Consider the following 13,371-nt stretch of genomic DNA (forward strand, 5'->3'; position numbering starts at 1 on the left):
AATTGTTTCAATATTATCGGACTAATGAATTTTTATAAAACTGGTATCTCGAAAAGTTCAATACGAAATATGCATTTTCTTCGAATGTTTCGAGATTTTCAATTTTTTTAAACATGTCTGCATAATTTATAATATTTTAATTTTTATTTAATTTTAATTAATATTTATAAATTTTTTCGTAATTGTTTATTGAGCATGGTTCGACTAAAAATCAATTTGTGTTGGGGGCCTTCTGGACTACCTTAACTTTAAAAATCAACGAGAAAAATTTTTTAAGAAATACAAAACATATTTTAGGATTAACCATTAAACCCGGTTTTTAAAAAAAAAATTTAGTCCAAATTTCGCTTCGATATCTTTTTTAGATCAAAAGTTATAGCAAAATGTGCACCGCGCCGTCCCGGGATTCAAATGCGCGCCGTCTCCAGATCCCGACTTTCCGACTCGTGCTTCCGAAACTTCGGCAACATGAAAATTGGTGAAAATCGAAGGAACGCGTCGCCGACGCGTTCGGTCGAGCAGGTAGTCACACGGACATGGTAGAGGTACGCTTGTTTGTGTAGCGCGCGTGCAATCGAGCATGCACTCACACGGGCAGAGTAGAAGTACGTTCGTGTGTAGCGCGTGCGCAGCAGAAGCTACGGCGAGGACGGTCCGTCAGAGAGGGGGAACCTGTGCTGGAGGGGAAGCGTCCTCGCGTCCCCGATTCTGGCATCACTGAGTCGAGCCACTCTCGGGCCACCGGGCCACCTGATAGTGTGTCACGGATAGACTGCGGATCTTTATGCAAAATAAAAAATGTCAGCGTCGATTACAGGAAATAGAAACTAAATTGAATGTCATCTCTTCCCTTAATGATTTTAATAGAGGAGAAATCATATATTGACATCTTCAATTTAAAAAATTTTCCAACAACTATCAATTTCATCTACTCAAGTTTGCTATAAATGCATAAAGATCCGCAGTCTATTCGTGACATATCAAGCGGCCCGAGAGTGGCTCGACTTCGTCGAGTGATTTGAAAATTACAGTCAAAACGTGTTGGTCGAGGAAGTGTCGACTTCCAGCTCAATAGTAATGACCTGTCATAAATCTCCCTGTAGAGAACAGCCCCGGGAACGGCACTGAAAGAAATCGAGTCTACCGGGTTGGGTCTGCCTGGGTCTGCCTAGCCCGACCCCAGCCGCGCGCCCGTGGTCTGCCTAGCCCGACCCCAGCCGCGCGCCCGTAGTCTCAATGTGTTGACTTCGATGGCGCACGCTGCGTAGTATGTGTGACCGCTGTAATAAGTATTTCAATACAGCCGAAAATACATGTGAAACGAGTCCTGCCTCCTCCACTCTGATCCAATCGTCCGCGCATTCGCACCTAGACACGTCACCGTAATCCTGCCTGGGAACCTTCTTCTCAGGCTTACACCAAGTACAATGTCACCAGTTCGAATCCATGCGTGTTGGCGTCTTGCCGCCATCCCCTACAATTGCGTAGTATGTAGTGGGCGGTAACGGTATCGTATCCTAACCCACTGCTGTTCCGCTATCGCTCGTACTTACGAGGCAGTGTATTGGATCACTTGTTGGACATAGACAAATCTAAAATGTTTTTTCACTACGTGAATGAAATATGTAATTTCAGGACCGACGCTGTCGATCCTTACGTCAGAAAATGTCTGTTCCAGGGTTGTTACCTTTCACTTAAAAAGGCATCGTTGGTCAAGACTGGTTGCTAATATTATTCTCGAGGTGTAAATGGGGTTATTTAGTCGTATACAGCGTCCGTTGCCAGCTCCTTGTGACGCCAATTTTTATATCTCCATTTCTTTTGAAGGGCTCATTTTACAGTGGAAACTCCAAGGAATATAAACATTGTTGTGGATCACGCGAGCGAAACGGCGGCACGTGAGCTCTCCTAGGCCAGAGACGAGAGAGGTGACGGGGTTAACCCAATCCAAATAACAACTCGCGACAATATCGGTTCCTCTTCACCTCTCTCCCCTCACCGATCTGATTTCGAGGAAACCGCTGATCTCCCGAGGAGTCAGTTAACTTCAAAACGTGAGAGTTGCTTGCTCGACACGAACGTTGCTCTTTACAAAAAGATCATTGCGCTTCTCTGGTCTTTGCCTATGTTCTGGCTTACTTAAAAACCTTGCTTCGGTTCATTAACTTTCTTTAGTTCAATTAGTTTAAGTGGTGTTGGGTTAGTTCGATAAGTGTTTTAATAAAGGATATTCTGACTGTTGTCTTTGCAACTACAACTAAAGTGCCAGTGATCCATTTCTTATACGTCTCGTCCAACATTCCTACTCTTTCTCAACATAAATTAATGGTCCTTCGAGCCGGATATTAGTGAAGAACTAGTGAAACGGTTAGTGGAACGGTTCGTGATATTTGAATTAACGGTCGCTGGGTCGGTACGTCCTAATCGACCTCGAGAGACAACAGCATCGACTTCCAACGGTTTTCACTTGTTCGAAAAACATGGATGGTCTACTGAAAAAGCAGGCAATGTTGGGAACGAGAATATCTCGTATCATCGATAATTTCAAAAAAAAGGGAATTGCTAATATTACCCGGGAGACCGTAGAAACTAGATTGGACTTGCTGGAATCATACTGGTTGGAGTTTGTGTCCAACGACGACAAGCTTCACGCTCAAGAAAACGATGATCTTCTCCAATCCCTCTATGTTACGAACAACATCTACGACGAGGTTGAGGAAGCCTACGTTACTGTTAAGGCTGAGTTGAAGAGACTTCTGGGACCAACGACGGTTCAACAGGTCACCATTTCGGCTCCGCCACAAGCAAAAAAGCTATCCTTGCCAAAAATTGCCCTCGTACCCTTCAATGGCGACTACACGAAGTGGATCAGCTTCCGAGATCTTTTCCGATCTATGGTTATTAACAACACTACTCTAACCAATGTTGAACGTCTGCACTATTTGAAAACGAATGTTACGGGGGATCCTGCCGATCGCTTAAACAATATTCCTGTCACGGACGATGATTTTCCACGTGCCTGGAAGTTACTCGAGAAAGAGTATGAGAATATTCCAGTACTGGTCGACGCCCAACTCAGTGTTCTCATGGCGCTTCCTACCATGAAAACCGAATCTGCTGCGGAGCTCAAAGAACTACTCCATGGGACTCAAAACGCCGTTGAGGCTCTAGCTGCGCTCAAACGTCCAGTCGAACATTGGAGCGATTGGCTAAACTACATTACGGTACAACGTCTGGATGGAGAGACTAGACTTCATTGGGAAACAACGTTGGAGGGAAAAGAGGAGCTGCCGACCTTTTCCCAACTCTCTGACTTTCTTGCTGGCCGATTGCGATCTTTGACAAAAAGCTACTTGCCTGCTTGCAACCTTCTTACTACCGCTGCTTCATCGCACTTGGCTGCTCCGTCTGCATCTGCTGATACCAGGCTCCCCACTTCACTTGCTGAGAGGCGGACACCTACGACAACTGCTGCTACTCGCGGGACATCGCTTCGACCTAAGGTGCACGCCGTCACTGGAACATCCGGAACTTCGAAGTGCCGTCTTTGCGAAAAGGATCATTTTATTCTCTTCTGTCCTAGGTTTGAGAGCCTGACCCCCCCGGAGAGGAGAAAAGTGGTAACAGAAAAAAAACTATGTTTTAATTGTCTGTCAAATCACCAGGTACGCGATTGTCATTCCAACAAACGTTGTCAAACTTACGTCGGAAAGCACCATACTGCATTACATGTTCCCATCGAAAATCCTCCTTCAGGAGGAAATCGCGATTCTTCGTCCAAAACGTCCTCCGCGTCCAATCCTGTCTCAAAGGTGGTTAATTGTACTCGACTTAACCAAACTCTAGTTTTGGGTACTGCTATTGTTGGAATAGAGGTTCGTCCGGGCGAAAGAGTTTTTGTCCGCGCTTTAATCGATCCTTGTGCCGAAGTGTCCTTGATTAAGGAAAGCATCGTGCAACGCTTTAAAATTCCTCGCAAACAGTTCAATATACCACTGACTGGGGTAGATACTATGCGAAGTCGTCCTCGAGGAAGGGTGAATTTGACCGTGTCATCTCGCCTAGATCCCACGGTTTCATATTCAGTAGACGCTGTCATCCTTGCTCGAATATCTTCTCACGAGCCTCCTACAATTGCCGGTCCGAGCACGTGGCCTCATCTAGGCAATCTAGATTTGGCTGACCCAGAATTCACTTCTCGACAACCCATCGAGCTCTTACTTGGAGCCGATATTTACGCTCTGATCATTCGCGAAGGTCTGCGTCAGGGTGCTGCGGGTTGTCCCGTCGCTCAAGCTACTACTTTAGGTTGGATTGTTACTGGTCCGCCGTCACTTCCCGAAGATTCTCCTTCTAACACCCGTCGTCTCGTCCTACATTGCTCGGTCGACGATGATATCAGCCCTCTTCTACAACGATTTTGGTCAATGGATGAAGTAGATCCTCCTCCCTGCTCTACTGAGCTGACCGCGGATGAAGACGAGTGCGAGCAAACTTTCGTTCGTACTCACACTCGAGACCAAACAGGCCGATACATTGTACGACTTCCGCTCAAGAGAGATCTGTCGTTTCTAGGCGATTCTCGACGAACAGCTACTAATTTACTGACGAAACTTGAGAGACGTTTTACTACCTCTACTGACTTTGCTGAAAGGTACCGCGCTTTCTTAGACGAGTATCTCGAACTCAATCACATGGAACTTGCTACTGGAATTCGAGAAAATTCTATCAAATACTATCTGCCGCATCACGGAGTATTTCGAGAGTCAAGTTCTACTACGAAACTCCGCGTCGTATTTAATGGTTCTAGTAAAACTACAACGGGAATCTCCCTAAACGACATTCTACATTCTGGACCGAATCTGTTGCTGGAAATTCCGGACCTTTTGCTACGCTGGCGTTGCCATCCAATAGTATTTGCCGCCGATATGGAAAAAATGTATCGGCAAATCTGGCTTGCTGACGACGATCGGGACGCTCAACGCATCTTGTGGCGACGCGATCCGAACGAGGAAATAAACGAGTATCGGCTTCGTACGGTCACTTATGGTTTAGCTTGCGCTCCCTATCTCGCCATGCGCACTATACGACAGCTAAGTCTCGACGAAGAAAGTCGTTTTCCGCTGGCCGCCACTTGTCTACGTTCGAATGTTTATATGGACGATGTGCTCTTCGGAGCATCTACTATTGAGGAAACTCTAGAAACTCAAAAACAATTAATTGGCGCCCTCAAGGCGGGCGGTTTCACTTTGAGGAAGTGGACTGCCAATGACCCAAGGTTGCTAGACCATCTGTCACCTGAGCACGTTGCTTCCTCAAGCGAACACGCCTTTGAAAAGGTCTTCACATTGCTGGGATTACGTTGGCAGTCAGCTGGGGACTTCTTCCTCTTCAACTTAAAACCTCGCGACCCCCAGGTCACTATCACTAAACGACAGGTGTTGAAGGAGATGGCCTCGGTCTACGATCCGCTAGGTTTCCTGGCTCCAGTTATTGTTACGGCAAAAGTATTCCTGCAAACTCTTTGGCTTCTAAAACTCGATTGGGATGATCCCCTCCCCCTCGCGCAGACCAAATACTGGGCTTCCTATTCACATAGTCTCGCCGAGATTTCGACTGTCATGATGCCTCGCTGGATGGGTATCAGTCATAAAAACGTGCTCGAGATACACGGATTTGCGGATGCCTCGGAGAAAGCTTATGCCGGTGTTGTTTACTTTCGCACAATGGCAACCGAAGCTAGGCCGCTCGTGAGATTAGTCACGGCAAAAACGAAGATAGCCCCCCTCCAACAGGTATCTCTTCCGCGGCTGGAATTGTGTGCCGCAGTACTTCTCTCGCGACTAGTTAAACGCGTCTCAAATGTTTTACAGTTGCACGACGCTAAAATATACCTTTGGTCGGACTCTACCATTGTACTTAGCTGGCTTCAAGGTCGACCTTCCAGATGGAAAACTTTTGTAGCTAATAGAGTTTCGGAAATCCAAAACCTCTTTCCTCCCGATGTTTGGCATCACATTCGCTCTAAAGAAAACCCCGCTGACCCCGCTTCTCGGGGTTTAAACGGTGACTCCCTGGTCAATAACACTCTCTGGTGGCATGGACCTTCCCTCCTCTCCACCACTACCCTTGAGTTCAAGGAATACTATCCGACAGTTTTGGACACGGAGGAGGAAAGACGCCCAGAAAAAACGGTACTTAATACCACTTTAGCTGTCGCGACTCCCACCGAACCGACGGATTTGCTCAATCGATACTCGTCCTTCACGCGCCTCTTGCGTTCCGTTGCTTGGTGTCTGCGTTTCATCAAATGCGCGCGAAGGACCTCCGCCTTAAAGGATACTTCTCTTCGTACCGAAGAACTTGACAACGCGAGACTTACTATCGTTCGGTGCGAGCAGCGCCGTTTTTTTTGTACTGAGATTGCTTGTTGAGAAACTTCGCAGTCCTCTCTCCGGGGACCTCTCGCTCGACTCAGTCCATTTCTGGATGAGCGGGGTATTTTGCGTGTCGGCGGTCGACTGAAACATTCTCTACTGGATTATGATGAAAAACATCCGATCATAATTCCTGAAAAAAGCCATGTTACCTCGCTTATAATCAATTATTTCCACGAGAGATTGTTACATGGCGGTACTCAAATCACCCTGTACAATTTACGTCGGTCGTATTGGATCCCGCGCGGTCGTCGAGCGGTTCGACAACAAATACACGGATGTTTAAAATGCTGGAGATGGCGCGCGAAAACTGCCGATCAAAAAATGAGCGATCTACCCGCCTCGCGCGTGACACCTACTCGCCCTTTCTACCATACGGGCGTAGATTATGCTGGACCTTTTACTACTAAATTCTCTCCTGGACGTGGCGCCCGGACATGTAAGTCCTACGTTGCAGTTTTTGTATGCCTCGCAACCCGTTCGGTACATCTCGAGTTAGTCTCCGATTATTCTTCCGACGCTTTCATCGCTGCTTATCGTCGCTTTGTGTCGCGTCGGGGAGTCTGCGCCTCTATTCGTAGCGATTGCGGCACAACCTTTGTCGGTGCTGATAAAGAGTTGCGTCAAATGCTCAACGCAGCCAATGACGAGATGAAAAAAACTCGACAAGCGTTAGCTGAATCCGGGACTAACTGGATATTCAACCCTCCTGCTGCTCCGCATTTCGGAGGAATCTGGGAGGCAGCGGTCAAGTCGGTGAAGTACCATCTTCGTCGCGTAATAGGTGAGACTCTCCTCACTTTTGAGGAGATGTCGACTCTATTAACTCAAATAGAAGCTTGCTTAAACTCTAGACCAATCACTCCTTTAACTGATGAGCCTACCGATCTCACCGCCTTGACCCCAGCCCACTTTCTAATAGGCTCTCCCCTAACGGCTATTCCGGAACCATCGCTGACGGATGTTCGATCCTCGAGATTAAAACGTTGGCAAATGATTCAGCAACAACGAGATCACTTTTGGGATCGCTGGTCCTTCGAGTATTTGCAGACCTTGCAGCAAAGGACGAAATGGACGAAGGAGCAGCCTAACTTAAAGCCTGGGGACTTGTGCCTCATTCTAAATGAAGCTACTCCACCTACACGATGGCCGTTGGGGAGAGTCGAGCAAGTTCATGCCGGTGCCGATGGACTCGTCCGAGTCGTAACCGTGCGCACTGCCTCGTCTGTACTTACTCGGCCTATTGCGAAAATTTGCCTCCTTCCAGCCGTTACTGAGACCGCCGATCTTTAAGAGAATTTTACTTTTTGAAAGTTTGTTGATTCGTAACTTCAATCAACAAAGGCGGGCGGAATGTTGTGGATCACGCGAGCGAAACGGCGGCACGTGAGCTCTCCTAGGCCAGAGACGAGAGAGGTGACGGGGTTAACCCAATCCAAATAACAACTCGCGACAATATCGGTTCCTCTTCACCTCTCTCCCCTCACCGATCTGATTTCGAGGAAACCGCTGATCTCCCGAGGAGTCAGTTAACTTCAAAACGTGAGAGTTGCTTGCTCGACACGAACGTTGCTCTTTACAAAAAGATCATTGCGCTTCTCTGGTCTTTGCCTATGTTCTGGCTTACTTAAAAACCTTGCTTCGGTTCATTAACTTTCTTTAGTTCAATTAGTTTAAGTGGTGTTGGGTTAGTTCGATAAGTGTTTTAATAAAGGATATTCTGACTGTTGTCTTTGCAACTACAACTAAAGTGCCAGTGATCCATTTCTTATACGTCTCGTCCAACATTCCTACTCTTTCTCAACACATATCAAGTTTCAGAAAATTGCCTAAAAAGAAATTGCAAAGCCTATTTCCAGAAGCAATTGCTTTGCTACAGTCACCTGAAGTAGATATGACAAGAGAAGAGATAGAGAAAACATGAGATGAGACGATTCTGAGTAGATTTCTAAAATGTTATCCTATGTTATATTGTATTGTAATTTATATTGTATTATATTATAGCATTGTATTTTATTATATATAAATTTAAGTATATTATATTGTAATTTATATTACATTATATTTATATTATAGTATATACTAAGTATTGAAAAAGTGTTATCTTTTTATTTCATTAATTTGATTTATAGTGACCATGTGAATTACTATTGTCACGTCTGCTGACGTGTTTCCATAAGCATAGTTAATAAGAGTAGGATATTGTAACCGTAATTACACTGTCCAACACCAAATTTGTTTTCAATATACTGTTGGATCCTTCTTATAGAGTTTTTTGCGCTGATTCCGAATCTGTCGGGCGAAGATATTTTGCTTTCTGGTTCGAAAAAAACGTCGATGTCGCAAACTTCAAACGGGGGTTTTCAAGATAAAAGTCTGCTCTATCGCGTGGTATAGTTCGATTTTCCGCTGGACCCTTATTTTTTGAGATAAATTGAAAAATATCCTCAAAAATTGGTGCAAAAGTGGCGTCTCCCCGTGTTTAATCATTGTTTAAACATGTTTAAACAATCATAATGTATTAATATTGGATATCATTGTATTCGGGAAAGTCTACAGAATCTTTTGCTGTAAAGAACAATTCAATATCTTTTATAATAACATCACAATATTTGTTTAAAGTTGAAAAATATGTTTTTTTTCAAAGCCATGTTTTTCAAAAACTGTGCGTATAGGAGAAAAATTAAGGACAGATTCGGAATCAGCGCAAAAAACTCTATAAGAAGGACCCAACAGTATATTGAAAACAAATTTGGTGTTGGACAGTGTAATATACAGAACATAATACTTAAAAATCTAGAACGGAAATCAATAGTACAACTTACTTACATAATCAAAAAATGCAATAATCAAACTATCATACTTCCCAGTACACTGGAAAACAAGCACTGTAATACCAATACTAACTAGAGGGGTGTTGTTGCTCGCTCGCTACGCGAGCTTCGCAAGTAGGGTTGTCGTAGCTCGCTCGCTTTGCGAGCTCGCGAGAGGGTTAGTGGTACGGATGTTATTTGGTGTGTGACTCTCCTCGAGCCACACAAAGAACTTCCCGATTCGTTAGTTGCAGTATATTATTATCATTATTAGGTGTACGTTTTAATAAGATTATACGTTTTCAGGGAAATTCAATAGTTTTCTACTTATCAAAATGTTTGCTATATGGCGTCGCATTAAACCAACATCGTATGCTCGTTGCTCGCTTGGTTCCTTGTTATAGCATACTAATGTTGCAAAATAAATTGTCTTAATTAGTTTTTCGCAAACGATACAACTCCTCATTATCCGGGTTTGCAGTATTGATCTTGGTTTTCTTCGATACTGTTAATTTAAATTGTCCGAAAATATATAAATCGCGCTCAATTTTGAAACTCTGCTCAGTGCTACATACAAAATTTGTAAAGTTCGCCTTTCTGATTTTTTAAAATCCAAACATACTTTCTCGTATGTTTGTCCCTGACTTTTATGAATCGTAATCGCTTCAGCAGGAACCACTGGAAATTGACTACGTGTGATTTGATATTTTTCCTCACTCGACATATTTACTTGATTCGATATTTTTATTATTGGTGTTAAATTTTGATCAATATTGGCATTTTTCATATAATCACGATAACGAGTTCTTACTTTCACTCCTACTCTGGCCAATTATAAATCTAACCACAATATAGACGAAATTTTAGTATTTTCTTGAAAAGTAATAAATTTTAATATTCCGCATGTGTGCTCCATTAACCAATCCGTTTTCAACATCAATGTTATTAATTATCATATATTTTATATTAATTTTCAATTTAATCTCAGTTAATAATTCGTTTTGAACTGATTGTGTTTTTAAAGATTGTAATATAATTTTTTTTGTACTTTCATCGATATTCTTCGAAAATGTATTCTCGGCAGTAGAGATGATTAACTCACTCTTGCATTGGGTAATGTAAGCGTAAAATTCGTCGTAAGGCAAAAAAAAAATTTTTTTTTTAATTTAAAAAAAAAATTGAAAAAAAATTTTTTTGTGTAAATACGTTTGTTTCTTTGGTGGAAACTTTCCGTTCTCTCGTATAAATTGCATTGTTGAATGAACTTCTTTCGAAAAAAACTAAAAAAACTAAAAAACTACTTGACCAAAATGGACCAAAATCTAATCAGCTCTAAGTTACAGCGGGGCACATCGATTGCATCATTCATCATCCTGATCGCGTTGTTACTTTTTCTGAAAACGTTAACGAAAAATTTGATTACATAGAAACGGCCATACGCGCGCACACACACACACACACACACACACACACACACACACACACACACACACACGAACATTTTGCTGAAAATAGTCTAATATGTCTGCAATGACCTTGAAACGTGTAGATCTGCTAAAAAATCGATTTTCGATTTTCGGGGTCATTACAATAACTTCCCTATAAAATCGGGAAGTTAAAAACAGGAAAAAGCAAAGCAGATCCCAGCAGCTATCGACCAATTAGCCTTTTACAAACAATGAGCAAATTAACAGAGAAAATAATATCAAAAAGACTGAATGACTACGAAGAGAATAATAAAATAATAGTGGACCAACAATTCGGATTCAGGGAGAGACACAACACAAGTACAACAGGTAGTACGCATAGTTAATGACATAGCCACAAACTACAACAAAGATAATGTGACCGTAATGCTGCTGCTAGATATTGAAAAAGTGACAGAGTGTGGATGTTAGGTTAAGTCATAGGACTAGGCGCCAGAGGGCCATCGTCGCCTCAGTCATCATTGCCCGCCTGGCTAGTGCAGACAACTGTGTAAAGCGTTGGCAATAAACAAGTGTGTCCTAATCAACATAAATCTAATTAAACCTAAACCCATCCACGCATCCCGAGGACGCGACACAACATGGCGCAGTCGGTAGTGTGTGAAGAAAAAAATATTTAAATAAAAAGAAGACCTAAATACAAAAGAAAAGGCAAGTGAGGTTATGAAGCTACAGAGAAATGAAAAGTACGTAAGGGGAACGGAACAGGAAAAAACCGGAAAAGAATAAACAACCACGAGAGAGAAGACAGTTGATGGGAAGTGTTCCTGCGGAAAGCGAGAAAAATCACTCGCTTCCAACAGACCTACATAACCTCAAAATTGAACACGTGGAGACCGCCACGAAAGAAACTGGTGAAAACATAACAGAAAACGCCATGGATGGGATCAACAAGCCTGAGCCACTCCAGTTAGAAGGAAATTTAGCAGAAAACTGGAGGAGATTCAAAAGAGATTTCGATCTCTTTATGATTGTCACGGGTAGGCGTGCAAAAGCCAAGGCAGTACAGGCAGCAACACTGCTCAATCTAGTAGGCAGTGAGGCATTAGAGGTTTTCGAAACCCTCGGCATACCAGAGGAAGATAAAGAGGACCCTGAACAAATCATAGCAGCTTTCCAGAACTACGTTGAGCCTCAAAGAAATGAAACATATGAAAGATTTCTATTTAACAGCAGAAATCGTCAAGAAGGTGAGACAATAGAACACTACATAGCCGACCTGAAGAAGCTAGTAAAACACTGCAATTACGGTGCACTGGCGGACTCGATGATAAAGGACAACATAATATATCATATGTCGGATACGGGGACGCAACAGAAAGCACTGAGAAGTCAGGATCTCCAACTTGACGTATTAATAAAAATGATTAAAACCCATGAAATAACGAAAAGTCAAACAAGTGAGCTGCAGGGAAATAACACGCAAAAGATAAATGCGATACAAAACACCTCCGGTCGTGGTGGAAAGGATGGACAAAGAGGCACCAGAAGAGAGCGACCAGCCCACAGAAGCAGAACAGGGACACCAGGACGTTACAGGAGGAGAAGCACGTCAAGAGAGAAGAAAGTGTTCAAGTGCAGAAGGTGCAATGGAACGCATGGACCGAGACAGTGCCCAGCGTATGGTGTCAGGTGTGAAAAGTGCTCAAAATACAATCATACTGCACAGGCATGCAGAGCAAGTGAGTGCGGTAGAGACAGATACACAGAGGAAGCGTACAGTGACAGCGAAAGTGATTTTAGCATAAGTACACTAAAAATAAACAATGTAAGATGCGCAGCGGCGCAACGAAAAGACTGGCAAGAAGAATTAGAAATAAAAGACTCTATGCGTAGATTTAAGATAGACACAGGCGCTGACACAAATATGATACCATATAAGATGTGCTGCGAGTTAGGGATAGAACAGGCGATTAAAAAACAGAGCATAACGTTAGAAGCATATGGGGGATTTAAGATAGCTGTGTTAGGCACAATTAGAATAAGTTGTAGATATAAGAGAAATAATTATACACTAAAGTTCACTGTGATAAAAGGAGAAGTCGAGCCCCTGATAGGATTAGAAGCGTGCAGAGAGTTAGGGATAGTAAACGTAGTGCATAAGATAAGCGAAATAGATAGTAAAACAGAGCAATTTATAAAAAGAAATGAAGACATATTCACAGGGTTAGAGGAGAATTTCCAGGAACGTGTGACATCAAAGTGCAAGCAGATAAGAGGCCTATAGCGAAACCTCCAAGGAGAGTACCAAAAACAATAAAGGACAAACTGGGGGAACAGCTAAAAAGTCTAGAAAAACAGGGAATAATAAGCGCATATGAGAATCCAAGTAGCTGGGTGAGTAATCTTGTGATTAGAGAAAAACCAGATGGACGTCTGAGAATCTGTCTTGATCCAAAGAATCTAAATGAAGCAATAAAGCGCCCATATTATGAAATACCAACAACGGAGACAATAGCCGAAAAATTAACGGGGAAAAAGTATTTCACAATACTTGATCTAAAGGATGGGTTTTAGCAAATAAAGTTAACAGAGAGAAGTAGTAAACTATGTGCATTCTCAACACCAATGGGGTGCTACAGATTCAACAGACTTCCATTTGGATTAAATTGCGCACCAGAACTCTTTCAAAGG

The 13,371-nt window shown here is 43.0% G+C and overlaps 2 protein-coding genes across 2 annotated transcripts; both read left to right on the forward strand.

Moving 5' to 3' along the window:
* Positions 1–2,480: 2,480 nt before the first annotated feature.
* Positions 2,481–9,347, forward strand: LOC143211024 (uncharacterized). Its single transcript, XM_076428423.1, has 4 exons — positions 2,481–5,795; positions 5,874–6,386; positions 6,447–7,664; positions 9,204–9,347. The coding sequence occupies exons 1-4, from the start codon at positions 2,481–2,483 to the stop codon at positions 9,345–9,347; spliced, it is 5,190 nt and encodes a 1,729-aa protein (XP_076284538.1).
* Positions 9,348–11,491: 2,144 nt separating this feature from the next.
* LOC143211030 (uncharacterized) lies at positions 11,492–12,964 on the forward strand. The gene has a single exon (XM_076428437.1). The coding sequence runs from the start codon at positions 11,492–11,494 to the stop codon at positions 12,962–12,964; it is 1,473 nt and encodes a 490-aa protein (XP_076284552.1).
* The last annotated feature ends 407 nt before the right edge of the window (positions 12,965–13,371 follow it).

The sequence above is a fragment of the Lasioglossum baleicum genome, chromosome 1 (genome assembly GCF_051020765.1).
Source record: "Lasioglossum baleicum chromosome 1, iyLasBale1, whole genome shotgun sequence".
In the NCBI taxonomy this organism is placed as follows: Eukaryota; Metazoa; Arthropoda; class Insecta; order Hymenoptera; family Halictidae; genus Lasioglossum; species Lasioglossum baleicum.

What these genes read in the sequence shown, in the direction of transcription:
- LOC143211024 (XM_076428423.1), top strand. Translation starts at nt 2,481, where the DNA reads ATGGATGGTCTACTGAAAAAGCAGGCAATGTTGGGAACGAGAATATCT. An exon ending in AGATAGCCCCCCTCCAACAG is followed by an intron (nt 5,796 to 5,873) that starts GTATCTCTTCCG and finishes AATGTTTTACAG; the next exon opens with TTGCACGACGCTAAAATATA. An exon ending in ACAACGCGAGACTTACTATC is followed by an intron (nt 6,387 to 6,446) that starts GTTCGGTGCGAG and finishes GAAACTTCGCAG; the next exon opens with TCCTCTCTCCGGGGACCTCT.
- LOC143211030 (XM_076428437.1), top strand. Translation starts at nt 11,492, where the DNA reads ATGGGAAGTGTTCCTGCGGAAAGCGAGAAAAATCACTCGCTTCCAACA.